The 25,316-nt window shown below is 41.2% G+C and overlaps 1 protein-coding gene across 1 annotated transcript; it reads right to left on the reverse strand.

The window, feature by feature from the left end:
* Positions 1 to 855: 855 nt before the first annotated feature.
* pkd1l1 (polycystin 1 like 1, transient receptor potential channel interacting) lies at positions 856 to 12,618 on the reverse strand (the record flags this gene model as incomplete). Its single annotated transcript, XM_080489943.1, has 24 exons — positions 856 to 1,023; positions 1,139 to 1,252; positions 1,330 to 1,542; positions 1,686 to 1,958; positions 2,036 to 2,092; positions 2,134 to 2,362; positions 3,078 to 3,276; positions 3,435 to 3,555; positions 3,774 to 3,916; positions 4,172 to 4,249; positions 4,328 to 4,507; positions 4,579 to 4,650; positions 5,415 to 5,585; positions 5,728 to 5,891; positions 6,020 to 6,223; positions 6,331 to 6,512; positions 6,617 to 6,820; positions 6,900 to 7,032; positions 7,587 to 7,822; positions 7,981 to 8,153; positions 8,895 to 9,021; positions 10,426 to 10,538; positions 10,631 to 10,783; positions 12,555 to 12,618. 24 exons carry the CDS (start codon positions 12,616 to 12,618, stop codon positions 856 to 858), a joined length of 3,771 nt encoding a protein of 1,256 aa, XP_080346069.1.
* Between the last annotated feature and the right edge of the window lie 12,698 nt (positions 12,619 to 25,316).

Consider the following 25,316-nt stretch of genomic DNA (forward strand, 5'->3'; position numbering starts at 1 on the left):
AAACTCAGTTAAAATCCCTAGAAAGTGCTGTCCATTTGCTACGCACATATTTTCTGTTTATGTAAATACAACAAATGATTTATTTTTGTCATTGAGTCCTCAGGGCAATCACGCATGTATGTTTTCACAAATTCTCTAGCAAGAAGACTGACAGCTTCTACTGCTGCTGTTGATCTCTTGGCCTCAGTGTTACTTTGGCTACTATTACGAAAACTACACAATCGCCTTTTAATAGTTTATGAATAGCAAAGATTTACATTTTTTAAAAATCTAGTTAATGTTTACTTTGCAATGTCATCCTGCAGCTCTGATTGGACCCTCTTACGTTTCAGTTTTGGCCAAAGAAAGTAAATTTATCAAAACTCAACTAGATATGGAATATTTGCTATAAAGTACGATCTTGTGATTCTGTAGTGTACACAGACATATATTGACATGTGTTGAATATAGTCATACAGATCACAAATATTTGTTAGGGTTAGAAGATAGAAATTCATTGAACGCTGAGTATGGCAGGTAAAAAGGACTTTTTGAGGTCTTCCTGCTTGAACAGTTTCATCACTCAAAAGAACCAGTGTGCGATTAAACAGAAGTTGGAAAAACAAAAATTTGAAATCAAGATGTGTTACTACCGTTGAGGTAGGATGGAGGAAGAGTAATGCGAGTCGTGTTGCTCCTCCAGTAGTGAATCTTGTGTAAGTGGTGTTTGCTGGGAGTGGGTTTATCAAACATGCTGAAATGACATAATGAAAAAAACTAAAATAAAAACCCAGAAAGAAAACACAAAAAAGTAAAGACGGAATAGGACATCTTTCTATAGTTCAAACTATATTCTGATCGTGGCTGTACAGTGAATCAGTAAGACAACCTGAAGAGAAGCAAGATGGGAAAGGCCTTGTTGTTGGATGGTCGTGTGAACGTGACTGTCAGCTGTATGGCCCGCTGCAAGGCCTCCTGGGAAATGTTGACGCTATGGTAGTTGACCTGGCTGCGCAAGAGCATGAACTCATGCACGGAGGTCCTCTACATGAAAATGTAATCACACAAGTCATTATAGGAAGAAGATGCTTCAGAATGTGAACAAAAGATAAGTGTTTCATGAGGGAGCAGATTCAGACTTTCCACAGTTAAAACGTACGTTTCTTGGTGGATGCTGCAGGACAATGCTGATTGGCTGAGTGAGGTGGTGCACCGGGATCTTCTTCCATGTGCGGCACGCGTAGAGATTCAGCTCCACCACCGGGCCGTGCAACTGTGAAGCAGCAAAGCAAGTAAGATCCTCACTTTTCCTTTCAAACAATGGCGACTCACTTTGTGTACTCTTCTGACCTGTGTAGGACTGGTAGCCCCGGTGTAAGGATTGTGGGTGAGCTCTGTGATCACTCTGAGAATACACTGGTCCTGGATCAGAGAAGCAGGCATGGAAAAAGTGGCTGAGGGACAGCCGATGACCGTGGAGGTTTGGCGTTGGGATGCAGCGTAAATTGATATGTGGCCGGAACTAATGGTGAGCTGCTGAGATTCCTGGAACAAAATGAACTTCTGCAAACCGGAGAGAAGATATCCGTCAAAAAGCAAATAGAAAAAAATGAAATCCTGACTATAGAGAGATGTTTGCACATGATTTCTCTCACCAGCATTACAACCGAAGCAGTTTGCAGAATATTGGCTACAAGCTGCGTCACTTGCTTTGAGCATCTTGGAGCATCTTTGGCATCTCTGATGTGTTTAGCAGCCGATGAGCTTGAGTCCTGTGGCTGTGTGATGTCAGCACTGTTGGGCGTTTCAGGTGTGAATTCACACGTTATGACTCCCTGCAGGCTCAATGACAGCAGGCTGATGAGGGAGCTGAGTGTCTTCTGATTAACACGGAGTCCCTCCGAAGACCTGGACTCAGAAGACTGCTCCGAGATGTCCTGAACGTATGCTGTTACTCGCCTGGCACTCACCAAGGTCACCTGGAAGAAGGAAAGGTTAGTATGAAAAGCTTTCGAAGTTCTCTTTCTTGCAAGGGGTGATGAATCCATCTGCTTACCTGGCTGGCAAACTGTAGGAGCTCTTTGAGAATGCTGATCGTGTCCAACATTGCTGCCTGAAATCAAATTGCATTTATAAAAGCCCAACAACAGTTACCGTGTTCATCTCTGAGGCGCTGTGCAGTGTGCATACCTCAACGCTGCTTTTGAGGTCGCACAGCGTGCTTATGAGCCGACTGCGCAGGCGCGTCTGTGCCCGTGTGTTTGCCTCAAAGTCCCCGCTGAGTCTGTTCAGGATGCCGGAGAGGAGACTGATGTAGTTCCGAGTCTCCATGTTGTTTCCAAGCTGCAGCAGAGCTGTCAGATTCCTCAGGCCTGAGTCTGAACTGGAGGCAGAAAGAAACCTGGTGTACGTGGAGTTTTACTTGCTTGTTTTGACAGCGAAATGCTTTTGAACATGTTTTTGGATTCTTATACAGCACTTTAAAAAAAAACTGGAACAACAAATTAAAAGTCTGTAAAGACACCAGGTCATGGTGTACCTCCTTTTTTCAGATGAGAGGTGAAAAATCCTCAAAACTTCATGCAAGTCCAGTTAAGTAAATTATTAATCGAACTCTAATGCAATTGTTACACCGATGGTTTTGCACTAAAACTTATTTATAGTTTTAATGGGATTCCATCATACTTACAATAGATTAATGGTGCAAAAAAAAAGCAGTATTACAATATTGCTTATTCCCATTAATTCATAATTTGTTTTCATAAATTAAAAGGGGAAAAAAAGCATTTCAAAGTAAAGTGATGCCTCTTATTGTGCAAATTTGCACTGATGGAGAGATTGACTGGTCAAACCTTCGGACAATCAACACAAAACCCAACCTGCTAAAATGTAGATCTCTGAACTTGACTATAACTCATTAAATACTTACTATAGATTCAGTATTCACTCAATGGATATAGTTACCTCTCATGATTTTGAATACAACAAGTTCTTTATTGCAGCTGTCAGAGTTTTTTTTTTTTAAAGTTAAGTCATGTTAAATACAAGGACATCATTATGAACATGATGCAAAATCTCCACGAAGGAGTGATTCTTACAGCTGCTGGTCAGGATCAGAGTGGGAGGAGGGAGAGGAGTGGGAGGAGGGAGAGGAGGGAGAGGAGGGAGAGGAGGGAGAGGAGGGAGAGGAGGGAGAGGAGGCGTCCCTCAGGAAGCTCGGCTGGACTTGGACGGTGACAGGACAAGGTTTGGTGGCAGACCCAGATGAGCTGCTTCTGATTTCAGTGTGAATAGTGACTGTAATCAAAACACAATTAGCTCATTTGCTAAATCAGAGGGAAACCGCGATGACAAAATATAACAAAAATGCATTATTTGAGTTTAATAGATACTAATTTCATTTGCATGATTTTCCGTATGTGTGGATATATTTATATGTGTGTGTGTGTGTTTACCTTTGAAGTTATCACTCAGATCACCTGACGGAAGGCTGAAGTAGTAATGAAAGTCTCTCCCGCGGTAAAGCACCCTGGGGGGCTCGTCTCTAATGCTGTAGCTGTACTTGTACAGCAAATCCTTCAGCACACACACAAACACAGACACACATGTCGTAAAGGGTTTACAGCTGGTTTCTGGTGCCTATAAAGTACATTTCCTTTGGTGGGATCTGATTCACACAGAAATATTTACCGGAGGATTATCATAAAGTGGTAGTGCTTTGTAACCTGAAGAACACATTAAATTGGAAAAGCACGAAACGATAAATAAAGAGGGCTGCGTGCGACATGAGATACCTCCCTCCCCGACGTGCAGAAGATGCTGAAGTGTGTGTGGAGCTCCATTCCGTTGACGGGCTGCACCTGGCAGGTCATGCCCTCTGGAGCCGGGTTAGTTTTTAGGAACAGCTGAGCCCGGCCAAGAAAACTATTTTCAGATTCTGCAGTGCACAGATAAAGAGAGCACCGTTAACACAAAGGGTGTGTGATCATCATTATCTTAGTTGTGCACTTAATATTTGAATCCAAAAGCCTCTGTGATGATCCAGTGCTGTTGTTATTAAGTGTGACTTATAATGATAGATGATAGGGTGATAATAATAATAATGAAAGAATTATACTGGAAATTTGAATCTAATTAGAAATACATACAATGTACAGTGTTGATTAAGCTTCTATATTGTGATGAAACTTACTGGCGGTGACCTCGATCATGTATCTACTCCCTGGTCTCAGGCTGAAGGGTCTGACGCTGACCAAAGAGGAGGAAATTCCTGAAAAGATCCAAAGAAAGAAAATGACTGACATATCCCTAAAGAAAAAATACCTGATCAGATTTCTGAATATTGCACCTGTGTAGGTGTAGGACTCGAAGACGCCTCTGCTGATTGAGTCTCGGTCCAAGTCGAGCAAAGTTGGCTGCCGTATCACCACAGATGGCTTCGGATGGACAAGGTTACTGCCGTCTTCTTGGCGTGACGGTGGATCAAATATTGAGTCTCCTCCTCCACTGAAGCCCTCGTCATCAAAGCCTGGATATTTATATATGAGTGTATAAAGAATTTGAGCTGGCATGCAGAATGAGATACAGTATTTTGCGTACCTGTGGGTCTTCCCGCTGACATCCCCGGGTCTCCTTCTGCTGCATTTGTGAAGAGAACATCATAGTCTGGATCTATAATAGAGTTCACACGGAATCAAATGAAACAGTATGTTTGAAGCTTCTTCCTTTTTCGCCTTGTTGGGGCGTAGATTAGATCACTTGTGTGTTAAGTAATTTAATGTATTTTCACATCACTAAGTGAGCATTCAAGTACATTTTCAGTCTTTTATTAGTTTAGTTCTCTTGCCGGTTCTCGCTGGTTTGTTTCTTAATGTCATGTAAGCACTGTAAACTGGGAAATGGGACTTTCCCAACTGGTAACTTTCCCAGCTCCTCTGTGCATGAACCATTTTGCAAAGTGTCACTGTTTTACGATCTGTGTGTCAGTCACCGGTCATGTGCTGCTGAGTGAATCTCTTCACTTTAGAGACTTGATCAAGCAAAATAAATGGAAAACATCTTAATTTCCATCATTGAAAGATTCAGTAATTATTCAGCCTCGGGTGCTTTAATTAGATCCTCTCATTGCCTGGTTGAAAAAGCTCCAAGCTTCAGCCTTTCATTTCCTCACCTTGTCCAGCACTTGCAGCTCCACTCTCCAGGAGAGGAAAATAAAACTCCCCGTCAGCAGAAGAGTCAGGGTCAACTGGGAATTCACTGATAACGTCACGCTGACTAAAGTGGTCCAAATATAGGTTTCTATTATTGTCAAGGTCGAGTGGGCCGGTGGAGAGCTCAGACAGTAACAAACCTGTGTGAAGACGAGCGAGAGAAGTCAGATGGTGATGGAATGGTACCGTTTTGTTTTGTTTTATTCTTCAAGCTGCAGTACAAACCGGCTTTACTTGATGTGTTTCTGCTCCTTTTTGATGGCATCCCACTGGGTTTCTGCTTGTCTGGCTCATTTTCGGAGGCCTTCACAGTAGGAGGGCGCTGTGGTGCAGAAATCGGTGCGATCTGTGTGGATGTGGCGGGATTCTCCACGACAGAAGAGGGGGAACTGAGATCTACCGGGTAACAAAAGGGCACTGCGATAGAGCACAGAGACGCCGATTCAAATTCGTAAGCGACAGTTTTACCAATAAAGCAATGAACTTCAGGTGAATGGCAGGCACAACAACGTTTGATGAATTTGTTCTTTTTTCTCACCCTCAAACTCAGGCTTGGATGAGGCGTTGACCCGGTGCAGACTCCAGGAGAACCGGATGTATTTTTCGGGCGTGTTGCAGTCGTCACACGAGGCAAAGACGGAAAAAGGCTGATCCCAGTTCACATGTTCTCCCTGGCACTCGATGCATCGGATAAATACCCTCCTGGAGATGCATGTTAAAAGGTAGATGGTTCCAGATGTGATAGTGGTTGTTATTAGTGCAAATGAACTCACCGGTTTTTCATACAAGGTTTTATCAAACTTTTTAGGTGACTTTAGTTTGACTCGTACCCGACTAAGTTTGGAATTACAGTGACGAAAGTCTCAGATGAAGCTGAACGCTCTCCACTGTGGACCGTCAGTGTGAACTGGAACTGATCGAAGTTGTGTTTCAAGCCGGTGACGGGAAATTCAAGCGCAGGAGGCGAGGTGGGGGGGTGTTGGTCGAAACAGGAGCTGGAGATGGAGCTGACTGGCTTACATGTCCAACTGTAGCTATACAGAGAAAATTGAGCAGCAGGTAAACAATCTTAAAACCTGATCAAACATGAAAATACGATTACTGGCCTTTGGGTTAATCTCATGTAGTTTTCAGTTTCTACCTGAGTCGGTTCATGGGGAAGTCGGGGTCATACGATGCCTCTCCATCCAGAGTCACAGCATTGGCGCTCCCTCTGCTCACAAAGACGTTGGTGCCACCCTGGATAATGGCCACAGGCCGACTCGGCAACACCTGGACTCTCACACTGTAGTTACTGTACACCACGCTGCCGATGACCTGCACCTGCAGACCAATGACAGTGGAAGAAGTCTTCAAACCACAGTCTTCTGATCCGTGTATCAGTAACAGATCAGTTAAAAAAATAAAAAAAAAAGAATCCTACTTACCTTTGCGATGGCAGTAAAGGTGTCATATGGCAGGAGATGGCTCTGCAGTATGAGGCTCTGTTTGTGTGTGTCTGTCAGCGGCAAAGGGAAAGTCCTGCCTGCTGAGTCCAGCACAGTCCAAGTGTAGTGAATCCCTTCTGACACCTCACAGTCAACGTCTGTCTCATAGGTGACCCCGAGACGGACAACCTCATACCTCCGTACCTAGACGCACAAAGGAGAATTTATTAACTTATCAAATCTGCCATGCCAAACTGTGCTGAGAGGCGAAATTCCAGCTGACCTGGAGTTTATTGGGCCCCATGTTTTTGACCGGTGGAGGCTGACAGTGGCGGTCCACGATGAAGATGTGACTGCTCAGTGAAGCAGAACTGACCAGGTTGGAAGCAGCCACTTGAACTCTGAACTCTCCTGCTCTGTAGGAAGCAACACAAACCTCTTAGAGGGAGAGAGACCTCTCACCCCACAGAGCCTGAACTATAATACAACTCCATCATCTCTCACTTCATCTAAAATAGAACTTTTTGGTTGAATGGAGGACTTCCTGATGCTTTTCGCGATATAAGATATGATAGTTTACTTTTAAATGGTCATAAATGTTTCGCACTGCAGCTTAATTCATTGTTTTAATTAATTTCTGTTACTCTTAACTTAAACTCTCTCCTGACATTATTAATAATTGAAAGTTTTACTCTTTGCTTTCTTTCTTTTTGTCTCGAGATCCCCACTCAAAAATGAAAAGAATAAAAATCTTCTTGGAAAGAACATCCCCCTGATCCCTGATATTCCCTGCTGAAGGGGAAGTCCATCCTACACTTTGGAAATTACAACAATAAATATTTACCCATGAAGTAATTCCCAAATGACAGGAATCAATGGAAAAGGTGTTGGCCTGATTAATTCCATAAACTAAAAAAAAAAAAAAAAAAAACTGAACATGAAAATCTAATCAGTGAAAGTCTCAGTCCACCTGTTGAAGACATGCTCTTCTACATCCTGTCCCAGTTTAGTTGTCCCGTCTCCAAAGCTCCAGGTGAAGGTGAGGTTGGTGCCTGCATTCACCCGGCAGCTCACTGTCACAGTCTGGTTCTGCAGGATGGAGGCCTGGTGGACCAGCCGGTTGAGTTTCACCGCTCTCTGGACCACCAGCAGAAATGCTTCAGAGGTCACGGTCCTCCGACCGACAGATGCAACCACCAATACCCGGTAACTTGGTAAAAGGAAAAAAAGAGGAACGCATTTGTAAATAATGTGATTTGTGTCATTTTAAAGCACAATTAATCACGTCAACAATATAACAAAAGACCATCCTGTTGGTGGGAATGCGGCGAATGGTTCAGTCCTAATGTTTGTTAGGATGTCACAAACCTTCCAGGCTTCCGGTATCGTTTGTTGATGGTCTGTGAGTTGCTTTTTGCAGATGTGGAGTCTCCAAAGTCCCAGACGAACTCCACTGGCTCTGGTATATCAGCCACAGCCAGGAAGGTTATTTCTGCATTTGTGGGATACGCTTGCTTCGCTGCATGAATCCTTACTGCTGCAGAAGATTAAAAAAAAAAAAAAAAAACTGTGGTCACAACATATTACAAACAAAGACATGAAACATGTTTTTAAAGTGAAGATCAAATCTTTTGTGTTCAGTTACCATCCACATTGTGAAGAGGGCTTTGACTGGAGGGTGCCTGCTGTGCCGGATTAATTTTAGCTTGTGGTGACAGCCTCTTGTTTTCCTCAACACACACTCTCGCTCTGCTGTTCGGAGAAGACAGTCGCCTCGCTGCTTGAAGCTCGATCGAAACTGCCCTACTGTGGCGGGAAACCAAAACCACGGCTGCCTCCACACCAGTCCTGTCGCTGCTGTTTCCACACAGTGATGCTGTGTTCACCATGAGGGAGACAGTGAATGAAGCCGAGTGCTCTTGATTGGTTTTAAAACAATCAGGGACTTGCAGAACCGGCTCTCCGTCTGCGTCCCGAAGCAGGATTTGTGTTTGGAATGGGGCCCCGCTGAGAGGCTTAAAGGCCTGGAAATCCATTGAATAACACCCTGCGTTTGGAAGAGAGACGTAAAGTTTCCATTTCTCGGCCGTCACATTCATCACAACAACATCCTCCAGACTAAAAGCCCAGGCTACTTCGGTCCCGCTGTAGCCGGCAGGGCTGAGAACCTCCAGTCTGAACTCTGCTTGGGCTAAAGCTCCAGGCATCAACTTCAAATTGAAACTGCGGAGTAGGTCAAACTGGTGGAAACGGTTTTGACTGATGTTGCTGTTCTGACGCTCCTTGGGGCTGCATTGATGATTCAGCGTGAGGCGTATGTGCTTTTTAGCGGTGAGCGTCTCCACGTCCACAGAAGCAAGTTCTCCATCAGCGTGAGAATCGTCAGATAAACTCGCCTCAGCCACCTACAAGAGGACAAAGTCGCAGACATTCATACATAAGATTGAAGTTTTACATTTTCCTCCAGAAATGCAAACCAAAAAAACAATAAATCATTCTAAAATGGCGAAACACAAAAGGGTGTTGCAACACTGCATTACATGACATATTCCTTTACAAATACAAGTATTATTTGCCAAAAATCCAACAGCTTCAGGGAAGGAATGACCATTCAAGATATTAAAAAAACATTTACGTATGTTCATTTTTAAATTTTTTTAACATGTTAATAATTAATACACATGACCTCTTCTAATGTCCCAAAGTTACATGTTCGGTGAAAAGAGCTCATTCCTGCCTCCATCCAGAGGCATTGGGAGTATTTACTGACACTGTGTGAGGTCTTTATGGGGAATTGTATTTTGTTTTCAATCCATAGGAACAATTTTATGTGCCAAAATTACAGGGAAAAAATTTGCACTTCTACAAAAAGATTAAGCTTATAAATGGTTAACTCTATCTGGATATCATTAAGGTTTGGTGGAACTTTTAATTCCCACTTCTGACCAAGAAAAGCAGATTTAGTCATATTTGGTGAAATTATCCTGGACTTTTGTCGTCTCAAATAACTCATTTCATGTAATTAATCACAAATCAATATACACTAAATATTTGTATTGTCTATTCTGTTTTTCAATGACCAAATCCTCCATATTTAAAGTTGGAAAAAACAAACATTTTAATTAAATCAATATTTTTTTAAATATGCAGGATGACAGAAATGTTCATTGGAGTTGCAGCAGTGAGGAAAAAACTGAGGACCAGGGGGATCCTTTCTCACATTATTACTTTACTTTTTGTTTTATTTTAATTTTTGGGAGAAATCATGAAAGAAGAAATAGTTATTTCATCAAAACACACGTTTTTAAAACGGAACTTCGAGTAAGTGTAATAAAGACAAATAAAAATAGATGATGGATGGATGGACAAATTAAATAAGCCTCAACGCAATCGCTTAACTCCAACTGTCACAACAATTACAGACCAAATAAAGTCTTATTTCATATTTTCCAAAAGTTCACGCTCTGTTTCGGGGGTTACTTCTACCACTGAGTCGACTTCTGATTTAAACACGAGCTGAGTTTTTAACCTTCAAGTTAAATAAGTAAAAATCTTTCATATTTTCTCATTCAAAACAATTTTAGGTATACCCTATATAGCCAACTATCTGTAAAAAAAAAGAGACACTGAGCTCTCAAATCATTTATCCACTGATGATCCCCATAGAAGTCAGTTATAAATTGTAGGATTCAGAAATGACAACGTGTGAGTCAGAGAGACGAGCAGTTTCTTTATGCTTAAACAAGCAGTGAGGCTCCTCTTTCGACCCAACACACACATAAAGCTGTGTTCAGGTCGCCCTACGTTACCTCCATGGTCCCGGGGCGGGAGGGGACACCCAGGGGGCCGCAGTGCAAGGAGATCACTCCACCGCCTGGAGGGGGCTGCAGGCTGGACAAGTGGAGGGTGGAGACCTGCACATCTAAGGAAAACGTTGGGAAATGATCACAGCAAGAAGGTTGGTGTTTTCTGTATTACTATGTGAATCAGAAGCAAGCAAATGTGTAAACCTACTGATTTCTGTAGACTTCAGAGTGCAGTCCGATGACGGGGTGAAGGAGCCGTCACCCAGCACTCTGACGAGGGGTGAACTTTGACCTTCAGAGGTCGTTGCTTGAAGCGCCACGGTAACAGAAGACACGTCCTGCTTATCAAGACCCAGAATCCCTTCAAGACCACAGAGTCATAAAAACATGTTATTACGCCAATATGTTAATGTCTAATTAATTTACTGTTGGACATTAACACTTTGAATAATTTACACGCTATTTCTTATTCCAGAGAATCAGATCATTTTCAATACGTTGAAATTCATATTTATTTTAATACAACTTATGTTCACATACACAAAATAAGCTACTGTAATTTATTTAAAAAAAAAAGGTTGCTGAACACAGAATAAAGGAAAAATCTATTTTTTAAATGTCTAAATACACAATTAACTGCATTTACGCTTTTGTTTTGGGTGGAAAAGTGTTTTTCTGAAAAAGTTTTTGAAATTGATGATGGATTTCAAATTACTATTAAAAATGTAGTTAGTTAGTTTAATCAATGATGTCCAAAAACATCTGCAATACTTTAATGATAGCTTGTAATGATGACTTACAACTCTCTATAGAAGTAAATTAATGTGATTGTAATATTTCATAGTCTATTCAACCTGCCATGTTTTTTTTTATATTAAATACTATATGTGCGGTAAACAAACAGTAAACAAAGTAAAATATTTAAGATGTAAGAGACATTGTACTGTTCAACGATGCACAATAAAAAAAATATACAACTCACACACAAAGACTTTATTCTAAAATCCAGCTTTTGAAAACTGGAATTGACCTTAATGCAAATTTGAAACAAAAGGTTTTGTGTTGTTGATATACATAAGTTGACATTTATACTGACTGCAGCATCCAGCCATGTTTCCAGAATCTTCCACCGTGAATGTATTTGCAGGCTCCTCGCCGTCTTGAAAGGCAGACACTGAAATGCTGTGCAGAAATGGTGCTGCACTGCTGTAAAGCACCACGACTCCTTCCTGTGAAGGAGGAAGACGAGCACTAGAAAAGAAAAGAGAAGGTCTCAAATTGTATATTTTAATTCAAAATGTTCATTGATTGTGGTGGAGGGGAAGATTTTGCTGACTGGAAGATGCTTCACCATTAAAGAGGCTGTCTCGCCTTTGTATTTGACTTCCTCCCTTCACATGTTTTGTCCTTTGATTGGAGGATGTGTTGAAACACTGGGTGACCACCAAACCATTGAGCTGGTTGCCACAGTAACAAGTCCCCGAGGACAATGCTGTGAACTGGCAGCTTCAACAACAAGCACTAAGATCAGTAAAAAAAAAAATATTCTTAAAAATGTAGAGATGCATGCAAACACTATGCACATATTTTTGATATTTGATTACTCAAATGTGGTTCAACTCTTTTCGACAAATCTCTGCAAAATCCATCCAGATTCTGGTTTTGAGTTCAAACCAAAAAAACACATTTTGCTCTTAGGTTTTTCACAGAACTGAACTAATAAGCATTAGTGCCGTTTTTTTTAATGGATTTAACCTGGATACTAAACGATTCTTGTGACATTGGATTTGCATGTTTGGGCAGAGGATTTTCCAGGGTGAGGGACCTTGCTCAGGGGACCCTCAGCAGAGACCTATATAGTTGGATTCGAACCGACGACTCCACACTTTATACCACCTCGATTCAGTTTAAAAAAAACAACAAGATATGATAAGATAAGATCACATGATTTTCTGCGCGCAATGAATTAATGAAAGAATTTAGATTTTACAGCAGTTGTGTCACTATTAATTAACACTGACCCACTTGAATTTTTTTTGTTGCTAATTTTAAGAAACGTGTTTTTCTTCATTTGTACCAGTTTTATTACCGCAGCATTAAGACACGTTTCCCACCGTTTCCCCTCAACTCACCCTCCATGCAGGCAGCGCACAGACCAGCCTGCCGGGTCAAGGTCACGGCCAGCCTCGGGCGCATACAGTCCGAGGGGAGCGGAGGAGAAGTCGGCCTTGACGCAACAGATGAACCCCGGTGCCGAGTCCGCTGCACAAAAATACACAAGCGGGGCGAAGAGTGTGCAGACAAAAGCAGAGAGCATGGCTGCCGGACAAAAGGCCGCGGTGAGAGGGACACGCGCGGCTCAGAATGAAGGCGGAGTGGCGAGGAAACAGGTGGAGACTGCGTCTTGAAAGGTGCGTGGGAACAAGGAGGGCGACTGTGTGCAAATGAAGGAGCCAAAAGCGGGAGGGGATTTCACTTATAGGGGGTCAAAGTGAAAAATTATAGGCCTATGCAGAAAAACGGCTTTGCAATTAAATAGTATTTTGACTGTATTGAGATGCACGTGTGACCATTTTGACTGCATTATGGTGAAAATGCGTAAAAGGCTTTAACTCATCAGTCGATTGTTGGATCCGTAATTGCTCGTACATTTGCCAAAGATGAAGGGATCGTGACAGATCCTCCCTGTTTTACTGGTGTGTCTATGTAGAGAACGTAAAATAAAAATCCACCACCCCATCACTGTCAGTTAAGCTCTGAGCTATTTGCAGCGGCCTTTTCTTTGCGCTCTGCTCCTTTGTCAAAAATCCAAAGGCGACCTGCACATATGACCCACATAAAGTTTTTATATATCATTTATAACTTGAGTAGTTACTGTTGTGAAGTTTCCATGCAACATTAAGTGATTCGGCCTTGCTGCGGCTTGAATATTGAAAAAGGACGTGACCTGATGAGGCGGATAACCGAGACATTGAAAAGAAGAACAGGATGCGCATATTTGTCACTTCTTTGTCTTTTTTATCTATAAAATGATTCTAAGTTCTACTGGGAACCGAACTGACCTTGACCTGGCTACACATCCAATCTTGGAATGTGCATCCTAAGATAAAATTGTGTATTTACATTGTGTATTTGCGCCCACATATCGGATCACATTATTGATTTCCTTCCGTTTCTTTGCCCTGTTTAGTGCTCTACATTGAGACCAAACACCTAATTCCAATCAATCGTCAGGATTTATATAAAGCATCTGGAGGCTTCAGAAAGTAGATAAATATGTTTTTATTGTAACAGTGGGCATCAAGTGCTACATTTTATTATAGGGCATTTGGATTATCTAAATCTTTAATACAAAATCAGATGAGAAAAAAAAATGTTATAGACGTCTTATTGCATTCAGGCTGCAAACTGTTTATTCAGCCAGTAAATAATGCAACAAGGTCACACATCCTACAAGTGAGTGTGAAGTGGGTCCTCTCTTAGTGTCTCTCTGCTGCAATATGCGGTAGCCATTTGTTTCCAAAACTCGATCAAAATCATCATCCAGAAAAGAAATAGACTAAAAACATGTATATTCATAGTTTGAAGAGGATATGACAGGTTGTCAGTAATTATGTTGGGATAAATCCACTTTCAGTACATTTATTCTCGAAGATTAAGTTTGGGTTTTTTCCCCGAATTTAAATGGGAAATAAATGGTACGTAAACGGTGCGAGTCTTCCACCTGAGGCAAGTTTTCCCTGAGAGCAACTTGATGAAAACCCTCGTCGCTGCAGTGGAGCTAACTCCCCCGGTCCACCTTAAAAACCTCTTCCGGCTTCTCAAACATCCCCTTTAAGAGACATTTACGCCCCTATATGTAAACAGCAGGGGGCGCTGTCAGACCGCACCATCTTCTTAAACCGACTGAAGCTGATTGAGGCTCAGAGGGGGAATCAAACTCTTTTTTTTTTTTTCTCTGACCATTTCTACACGCAATACACGTATATTTCACAGATTTCGTTTGGTGTATCCACTATCAGGGATTTTCAAATGTTTTAACATTGTGCAAACACCAAGCAGACACGCACCTGACCTCAAAAAACAAAGCCAATCTCGTTAGAGCTTAAAAGAAACAAAAAAATGTAATGCCAATTTTTAAATATCGAGACAACTGTGGCTTGTGACAGTCATGACGCAGCTATAGAAGTGCAATTTGAGAAGATTGCACGTGAAATCTGAATCATCTCATGTCAATCAATTCGGATTGAAATCCCGGTTTATTCTAATTTAATCCGGGGGACCCCCTGGAGCCCCTCCAAAGACTTCTCCGGATCATAATATAGGAGCACTTTCAAACCAAACCCCTTCAAACGCGAATATGAATCGCTGCGATCATAACGCTGCGTAAAATCAACCCAACCGGGGCCCGCCAAACCACGTCTCCATTCGTTACGCGCGTGCAGTGTTTTCAATGTATGCACGCGGCGATACAATTAACCGTAGAGCACGTCAACGAAATCTTGCGCGCGAGATCAGCGTCGCGGCGCTGCGTAACGGAGAGCCCTAATAAACAGGAGCTGCGTTATGTAAGCGCCCGCAGTCTGCGCCCCCGCGGAGGAGGACACCGAGTCCGCTGGAGAAAATAGCACGGCTGACTCCGGGAGACCGTCAGGTCGCCCGAGGAGGAGCAATAAGAAATATAAATATTAATGATTTCTATGCAAGGATGCGGAGGACGTAAAGCAGCCCATAATTTAACCCCGATCACCCCTTTCTTTGCGTAATTTAACGAGTTTGTCATGTGCAGGTGAAGTTTACACCGCATGTTGACGTGTAAAACGTGAGCTGTATATGTTTAGATTTAAACAAGAGCCTTAAAATAAAATGATATTGGATGACAGTCACATGCTGAAGGTCATTTTCAACCAGGTCTCTTCATATGAACTTCATTTTAATGGGACATTAAAATTCTATCTCCCAAAACATGACTCTGTCCCCGTGTGCTCAGCTGTTCCGACCATGACGGTTCCGTCCTCTCTAACTAAACTATTTCTAATTTCCTGGAAGAATATGAACCCTTTACAACCGCTCTTTTGGCTAGGCTTTCTTCAAATTAAATTACTCATTTCAGCTCATTAATCTTCAAGATATTGAGGCCGGACATCACCAAACCTAGTTTTCCTTCAACTGCAGTATTTATAAATGGCTGGACGGATCTTAAACCTTTAACATATAGCTTTTTGCATTGACTTTTCTGTTAACTTCTTCCACATATTTTTTTTTCTCTTTTAAACTGGGCTTCTTCAGGCAGTGGTTTGATGTGTATTTTTCATGATTTTTCCTTGACCCATCTTCCTGGATAAAAAGGCTGGATGCACAAGTTTCCTTCACTCTGAGGCAATATCAAACACAAAACTCCTATACAATCATTTTTTTTAAAGTCATGTAAATGGGTTGAATAATCTTCAGATAATACCACTGTGGTTCTTATGACCCAATTATGAAACAACTTTACTAGACTGAATACATTTTATCCAATAATCACGTAAAAGCGGATTTTGGTGCCTTTTGATGAGGTCAACACTCAAAAGAAAAGAAATACAAAATAAACATTTAGACAGTGATGACAACGAAATGTACAGATAAAACACAAAGTTCTCAGTCGATATAAGTGAAAAATAAGTCATTAGCTTAAATATGTTTGTAGGAGGAATAAGTTTCTCATGAAAAGTTTTTCAATTGGAAAATTGATTCATTGATTAAATGAATTCCAAATCGTCAAACACTTTGTGTAGTTCTATTCTATTCTATTCTATTCTATTCTATTCTATTCTATTCTATTCTATATGTATAAATCTGTCTTCAGACATAGTTTATGTTTCAAGCTGATGTTGTATATCAGTCCTTGTCTTGGGCTCGCTGTTGTGTTAATTTGTTTTCCCAGCATTTAAACACGTTAAGCTGCATATTCCCGTTTAACTCTATTAATACACACGGGACTCTTCATGCTGGTTATTTAAAAGACGATATTCTCTTTTAAATGGTGCATCAATTACCAGCTGCAATAGGTGAAGGAAGCTCCTCTTAAAGCAGAACAGCACCTGATTCTTCTTTGTGCACACAGCTTGTTAAAGGGACTTTGGTATGCAGCTTCTGGGAAGTTTGCTGTGCGATTCATTGATTCAACATTTCATTTTCCATCTTTCTTAATTGGAATTCGAAGGGAAAATGTGAAAACTTTTGACTAATAGTCGTAATTCAAAGAGGATAATTCTTGCTCGGTGGGGGTCAGGGGTCTACGGAAAATTACACAGACTTTAAAGTCTGTGATTTAACATTCAACCAAAGTTCATTGAGTAATAATTAAGCAAGTGAGGTTTAGATGGCGATAAAATTGGCTTTATGAGACTCCAGTGCTTCAGTGAAACCCTGGCTGGTCGCCCTGTTTTTTCCTCCTGCAATTCATTCAAGCCGTCGTGTGCCAGAACATATAAGTTAAACATGCTTATTTAAAAGCTATTTGACGGCTCTTTGCCCTGTTCAGGCCGGTGGGGGGGGGGGGGGGGGGGGGGTCACTGTGGTCTCAGATTACACTGCAAACAAGCTTCAATCAGGCCAAATTATTAACGAGGATCCAGTGGAACATGCAGATCTTTATCAGGGCTGGATCACCGGGAGTGTTCAGCATGGACAGCTGGAGGGAAACGAACAGGAAAACTATGACTTAAAAAAAAAAAAAAAAACTTTGCTAAGAGAGCAGTTTGACGCAAGAAAGGAGACTTGGACGTCATGAAGTGTTTCGTTTCTTTTTGAACAAAAAATATGTTTGCACCATTAAAAATCTGTATAAATCAGTATAAGATGACTGTAAAGGTTGAAGTACAGTAAAGGAATGCAACTAAATAAAACACAACTTAATTATAAAGGTTAACAAACATTAAGCAACATGATTATGTCCAGTAAACTCAGCTTTTTAACTTTTGCTGTAATATACAATTAGCCATAAATATATTACTTTCTGAAGATGTTACTTAATATTTTTCCATTTCTCTCTTGTCCTTTTTTTTTTTCATTTAGACTTGGCTGCTAAGTCCAATGCCCAAACTATATCCGAGTGCAGCTTCTCTTCGTGTGGCACACTGAAAACCCAATATAAAGAAGTGGCTAAAAAAAAGTGCAGTCTGAAACCTTATCTGACAAGGGCCCAGACAGCTCCCAAGAAAATGTCCTATTATATTTCCCAATTGAAGAAACTTCACTTAAAGAAGAAACTCATCTCCCTCAAATCTGCTCTTGACAAATCTCCTGCCTCTGTGCCCTGCAGCAAGGCAGAAGAACTGCTTTTCATCTGTCTGGAGTTTGACATGCAGCTATGCTTGTAGGTGAGAATATCTGTCAGCTTTTGGAAGGGGCAATGAAGCGGATGCATTAATCAATTCTTCTCTACAAGCGGTGGTCTGAATGCACAGGTAGAAATTCAGCTCGTTTTAGTGTCGGTGTGTTGGTCGCTCATATCGATTATTTGTGTGTGTCAGTGTGCGCTGGTGGCTTTTATTCAGCCAGTGGAGTTGGGGGCTCCTTGTCCTAACCCCACGGTATGAAGGGGTCAAAGGTCACTACTGCTTGTGGCCATGTTCAAATCCCTCTATAGAGAGAAATGCTCTCAACTGACCTGTCATTTTATAAAGTGGAGCAAAGTCCATATTAGTTCTCAGACTGTGGAACGTTTTAATCATCGGATCCGGAGCTTTAGATGTCATTTTGTTCCAAGGTAGGCTCTTTTACTCCATGTATGATGCAATTGCTTCTTAAAAAAAAAATGAAATAGAATAAAATAAAACTAATGTACTTACTGGTTGCCACCTAAAGAAATGTCCTATCTTAACAGTGTGAACATATTTAATGAAAGGTTATTAGACATGGAGACAAACACAAACATGATAACCTTTATAATAATAACATAAGAGCTTGAGGATGATACATGAAACATGCTCGAACTCCACACAGTGTTCAATCATTCGTGAAACAAAATTGGCAAAATCTTCACAGAGAGCAATATGAATTGACATGATGAATGGGCTTCTGTGAAATAAAAACCACCAACTTTTCATGTGTATAGAGTCCAGCATGTATGACTTAATTTCCACCTTCATTTTTTTCATTACAACTTTTTTTTTATATATATATAAATATGTCTCATGGATTTTATTGTAAATCACGTCCGAAAATGAACTTTAAGTTGCAAGTCACTTTATCCATATTAAAGTTTTATGTACTTTATGTGGACAACCAGTCAGGGCTTCATGATAATGGGAAAGACTAAAAACACCCCTTAGGTTTGATTACATTTTTATTTTTATTTTTTTTTTTTTTTTAAAGTGGGGTTCGGTGTTGGTTTGGGTCTGGGGGAGCTGGTGGAGCTGGGTTCGAATCCCTGTTGCAGCAGGAAAGTCATCAGGCTTAAAACGTCCAAGATGCAGGTTTCACTGATTTACTGTGGCGACCCTTCCAAGTGATCAGCCGAATAGACTGACAAATTATAAATAAATCTCTGACGAGCTTTAGACTTGGTAACAACAAAATATATACATATATATACAACAACAGAATTAATGAAAAATACACCGTGCTAATTGTTCGGCGATCTAATCTGTGTTTTCTCGTGGTTCCAGCTCACTCACAATGGTTGTTGCAACGTTTGACTCAGAGGAGCACTGCACACACTCTCTGTGTCGCTTCCGATGATAACTGATTGAATTGTACGTTACATAGCAGTCCCCGTGTTCCACTCCGCATCACGCTACATCTGGCTCTGTCCTGTCCCCAGAAAAGCCTTTACAAATGGAGTTGAGCTCCATGACGCGGAGCAGAAGCCCTCTGGCGCTGGTTTTCCCCTTCTTCCTCCCCCTCCTCCAGTCCCGCTGGCCAGGGAAACACAGCAGACTCCAGCTCTTTGGGCTCCCTGTGTCTTTTCTAAATGTGTTTTCAGCGCTTTAGGGCCACTTATTAAGTCGATTGCATTTAAATTTCATTTACACACAGATTAGGAAATACAGCCACCGCCAGTGTGAAAAGATCCCTGAAGACAGCGAGTTCTCGCTAATAATAATAATAATAATAATAATAATAATAATAATAATAATAATAATAATAATAATAATAATAATAATAATAATAATAATAATAATAATAATAATAATAATAATTTTATAAGTCAATCCAGCTAAACAATAGTGGGATCCATTCAGTAAATGTAAAAGGTTAATTCCATATCCTCTCAAACAGGAGATCAGGGGTTCCTAAAGCACCCAATTTGAAGAGTAATCGACAGCATTGGTCATGTTAAAATGTTTTAGTTGTTCAGAAGCCAGTGGCAGAGGGCTGTAAAATCCCACAATGTGGTTTTTAAAAAAGAAAAGTTTCTGCCGAAGCTGCCGCGAACTTCTTATCTGCTCTCCCGCATGCAGGCCCCTCGTTCCTCCCTCTGACCCCGCGGGTCTGTGCGCTCTGACGCCGGGTAAACACCGGCAGAGGCAGCGCTGTTTCCCCGCCGCTTCCTCCTTCGTGGGAAACCACGGCCGCAGTGAAGCAGAGAAAATGCTGTGTTGATGAAGGGGAATATCACTTGCTAGAAGCGTAAACTAATCAAACTTTACCTTGTTTTCAAGTCTGAAACTTCTGAAATTAAAAGGCGAGAGTCCCTGACCTCTACGCACCGCGCATTTTTAGTTCATGGAAGCGTCAAACTTTTCGGCATATTGATTAATCACCACTCAACAGTCGTCCTAACAAGTTTAAATGAGCATGTCCGGGAAGACGGTTTGAAGATTGTAGTCAGTAATGTTTGTGTGAAACAGAGTTGTAAATATAATGTCAAACACAAGGAAGTAAATTAACACAAAAATAACAACGTGAAATCAGCATTCAAATAGCTGAATGAACCTTCCAAAGCCTGTATTCTTGATAGTCTACCTCTACAAATAAAATATTAATCGTGCATATTCGTTACTGTGCTCAGATTGAACAGTTTCGGTATAAAACACGAGTGTGAATAGATTTCTTTTAAAGCACACTATTTCTCGCCTTATTGTATAAATGATGTGTAACAAAGCGGCCGTCTCATTTCAATCTATTAGATTTGAATGGAGAAACTCTGTTTGGCACGGCTTTTTGTGTTGTTGCAATTTGGTAAAGTACAAATAAAGGAATGCGTCCTTATTCCGGGTTAACACAATTATACGTAATAAATGTAAGTCATTACCATGTGTGAGTTATTGCACTACGGTGCTCGTAACAGCCTGGTTAGAGCACGAACACGCACACACACGCCTGGTGGGTTGCTGCCAATGGCTTCAAACGTAATCGGGAGCCCAAACCACACAGTGCATTGAGATCCACTGCAGAAATCTTTGTGTATGACGCTGACGAGTGCCCTGTGTGTAGAAGTGTGGCATACTTTGTATGCGTTGTGCAAAAGTGTGAGCCATCAGTCTTCCAGCAGTTGAAAACGCAGGAAAAGTTCTGGTTGCATGGAATAGTTTTGCAGGTTTTTAGTTTTTTTGCCTGTTCTGTCATATTTTGCGTAAAAGGTTAAAGTGAACTTTAGCGTTTAACAACAAGAAGACTGCTTGTTCCTTCATCGTCCTGCGGCAAGAGATCATGTACATTCAGAAAAAGTAAATTAATTAAAACTGCGTGTAATCTTTAAGGTTTGAAACTGAAGCGCTGCTGTTTTATCGTACACACTCCCTTTTTGTTGCAACTCTGCTGCCGGAAACTCCCCAGCTTTCACACAACCACATATCGAAAATGTATCGATAGAAAAGGAAGAGAAAGGAGGAAACACACGCGGCCGAGACATCATCTATGCACCAGTTTTGTTGGACACTTCGAATGCACTTTCCCACTAAATTGTCGCCGTTGCTTTGGGGCTCTACGCTGCTTTGTTTATTATTCCTCATCAAATATTAAGTGCTTGCAAGCAACGCTTGTGAAAAGCGACGAGTGACAGGAAAATACTTTACAGTCGAGAGATTGCACATAAAAACGTCCTGACAGCTTATCGGCCTCCATGTATTTAATTGTCTCAGAGATCAATGCAAAGAGCTGACCGTAACGCGCATGTGTCTGTCAGCATTAACCATAACACACATAATTCTGCGTGCAATGAACGCAGATCATTCATAAAACACTGTTTAGAATATTGTTATTAAAACCTCGCTGTGTTGAGGCTTGTTTGGTTCTCTTTATTTTCTTTCCATTGTTATTCTATAGCGGTTACAGTCTGCTGGTTCCCAATCCGCACAGGAATTTAACCCTGAAACGCCAGCAGCAGCATAATGCCTCGTTTCTGCTCCTACGTTGGCCCCTGCAGGCTCCATAGCCGCCTTTGCTGGGGGGGGGGGGGGGGGGGGGGGGGGGGGGGGGGTCAGACAACCTGCCAGTCCTGGGTCCTCTTATCAACCCCTGAGCTTTGGACCAAACCTTATAATGCAGAATCAATCAACATGACAGATTGTGTCAACTTGCAAGTCTGGTCAAAGTTTTTAAGAAAAAAAACAAAACTGTCCTGGACTATCAACAGTATTCTGAATGTTGTGGTTTGGCTACCTGTTTGTGTGTGTGTGTGTGTGTGTGTGTGTGTGTGTGTGTGTGTGTGTGTGTGTGTGTGTGTGTGTGTGTGTGTGTGTGTGTGTGTGTGTGTGTGTGTGTGTGTGTGTGTGTGTGTTTTTAAATTGCTTATTTTATTTTGTCTCTCACTACTGTGAAATTTGTGCTCACTGGCAATTTTATTGAGTGTGGTTTTCTTTAAGCATTTTATTGTTCGTCAAAACATTCCGTGCGTAAAAGTTTTCTTTTTTTAATATGTCAAAATTCTTTCTGCATGCGAAATGACGTTTAAGGCAGTGCATTGAGTTGTTTTTTTGTTTTGTTTTGTTTTCTACTTCGTGCATTAAACCGAGATGGGTTTACATCACCTCGTGCGCAGTGGTTGGAACTCTGGTTGGAAGTCTGCGGTTTCCCTCCTGTTATTATTGCAGGCTCCGGGGGCCTACCGCTTCTTCCGTCTCACACTCCTACAACACACGGGGATCCCTCACTGCTGTAAAGAGTTTAACTGAAGATACAACATTTGGTTTTCTTTGAAGAGTTACTGGCCCTGAGTCACTCTTTATTCAAATGTTAAACTGCTAGTGTGAATAAGCCCTAATGCAGATATTGTAGTGTACCTGAGACCCCATTTGCCCCAGGACAAACCACTTATCTGTTATCTAATTGAATTGTCTTTAAATATTTCAGAAATTGAATGTTGACGGGCTGAGAAAGGGGGAGCAAAATATATCAAAGATAATAAGCACATGTTTTTCATGCAATACAGTAATATATAACAACTCCTGTTTTTAAATTATTTCCATGGGCTTTTTTTGCTTCTGAAATCTAAAACAAATTCCTTATCTCAAATTCCTGAAGACCTCCCTCACCCCACCGCCACAGCCAGCACCCCCCTTTTCAAAACAACACATGATTGACCAACTCAGAAGAAAGAGAGAGAGCCTGGTAATTACACTGAGTCCCGTTTAATGAATGCTTCATAATTAAAAAAAAAAATAGAAAGAAAGAAAGGGAAAGTGCTTCAGAAATCCGCCATTCAAGTTTCCATTTGAGTGCAGTTGTCCCGTGTATTTTCACCCAAAAAATAAAAAATAAAATCAATATACAAGAAACCCCATAGAATTCACAAAAATAAATATTCAGTTTCATATAAACAACCAGTGACTTCAAATTCCACGTCAAAAAACCTGACCTCAAGTATTGTATCAAAAAAGCGAAGTGAATGAGTGAATGAGGCGTTCAGGGGAGAGGAGAAGAGGAGAGGAGGAGAAGGAAGGGGAGCGAGAGAGAGAGTGCACGCAGCCTCGAGCTGCTGCACGATGCAATTGTTTACATTGATAGCGTCACTGTCAGAGAGCTATTTGTCTTAACGGTGGAAAGGCCCTCCCAACAGGCCATTACCACCATCTCCGTCCCTCAGCCTGCATTGTGAGCACTGCGTGAGAATAGGCTGGTGCGTCAGGGGGGCAAAGCCGCGCAGCTTAGGGCGCAGGCTATTCCTCTTCTTCCTATGCCGTGCAGCCTATGCTTTTGACATGCGGATTAAAGGTTGAAAGCTTTGCTCTTGCAACACAGCTACTCCCCTCCTCTCAACCCTGTGCCCCCCCCTCCTGGTTTTTTTTTTTTTTTTTTTTGTTTTTTTTACTGCGAGCCTGCTCATATACCAGCTTGTGCCATAGCTTCGAAAATAGTTTACAGGCTGAGAATATATAAGTTCAAGTTTGAACCGACGCTCCAGCCTCAGCAATAAGGCCAATGGTGAGTTGAGGGGGGGGGGTTTCATGGCTGCAGACTGGTGCTTCAATCACATGGCTAAAAGCACCCACCACATGACATGAAATGCACTTATTTTGTACTTTTTTTTTCTTTCTTTTTACAATCACGCATTACATAGTTTCTACAATCCTCTGAATGAATGCACTCTTTGCTGTGCTTCTGGCCAGGCTGACATCATTCACGGGCTTTGGGTTTGTTGTGATCTGGCTCGCCATAAGCTGGGCCTCTCTTTGTCGCAGACAGAAAAGCATGCCAATTAGCAGACCGCGTTCTGCACTGCCATTAAAAAACATCTACACATTCACTTAAAACGCCGACGTGTATAGGTGCAACTCGGACCTCTTGATTTAAAGGTGCCCACACCCGACGTCTGAACAGCTACAGCTGAATTTAGAGGCTACATGAAACACTGAGTGCCATATTTCAAAAAGGCTACATTCAGGTTGGCGAGATGCTGATGCATTTGGACAAATAAAGAAAGCAACACTTCAGAAAAAAAAAAAAAAATAATAATAACATGATTGTGTTTCTAGGTGGAGGATAGTCAACGAGAAGAATAGTTGACAGTATTTTTAAATTATTAATAACAAAGCAAATTGACATTTCAGAAGCAAAAAAAAAAAAAACACATTTGGGTAAATCCTAAAATGCAGCTTGTGTCAATATCCAAATAAAACAGGCTTCTCTTTAGTTGGTTTTTTTTGTTTCTATCACCATACCTCAGACATCATTTCACATGTTTTACTCCAGAACACCCTAAAGCTGAAACTCGACCTCCAACAGTAGAAAAGTGCGATGCATTTAAAAGCCTGTCTCTTGTGCTTTGTCGCATTGTTTCTGGTTCACAGAATTCAGGGGTGTTTTTCTCTCTATAGTATCCAACTTAAAAAAAAAAAAACCTTGGACATTTTGTATGTTCTTGGCTTGTTTACATTCCCTAAACGCACACACACACTAACCATGGTACAATTGTGAAGTACAGAGGAACTAAGTGGCCAAGTGTACCTGAAGGGACACAAATAGAGTCTATCCTGAGACCTTATTTACTGTGGAGGAGCCTTATTATTTTTGATTGTCTGTACATAAGGCCTGTGTTGTCTTGGCCTGCAATTGTGCAGCCACACATTTGCAAACAAGGAAATACGCCGCAGTAATAATAGAAAAAAAAAAACAAAACTCAAGTCTGTAAAGAAAAGCATATCACACTCTTTGAAAAGATATCACATACAGTAATAAGTATAATTCCTGTCAAATCCAAAAAGGCTTAACCGTGAACATATAACTCAACAGTAATACATCTTTTTTTTTTTTTTCTAAAAGTGGGCATTTGGGTATTTTGACCAGTGTGGTCAGGCTGGTTAGTCATGAAAGAAAACACATTGCTGCTATATAAAACATACCAATTGGCACAGAACGGGAAACCCTGATTCAGTTTTTCATCTCTTTTTGTGTGTGTGTTGATTGTTAATCTTGCTCTCAGTCGCAGCCAGATTAAAAGTACCCTCGTCCCAATGGTGGAGGGG

The sequence above is a fragment of the Lipophrys pholis genome, assembly GCF_963383615.2.
Source record: "Lipophrys pholis genome assembly, chromosome: 20".
Classification (NCBI taxonomy): Eukaryota; Metazoa; Chordata; class Actinopteri; order Blenniiformes; family Blenniidae; genus Lipophrys; species Lipophrys pholis.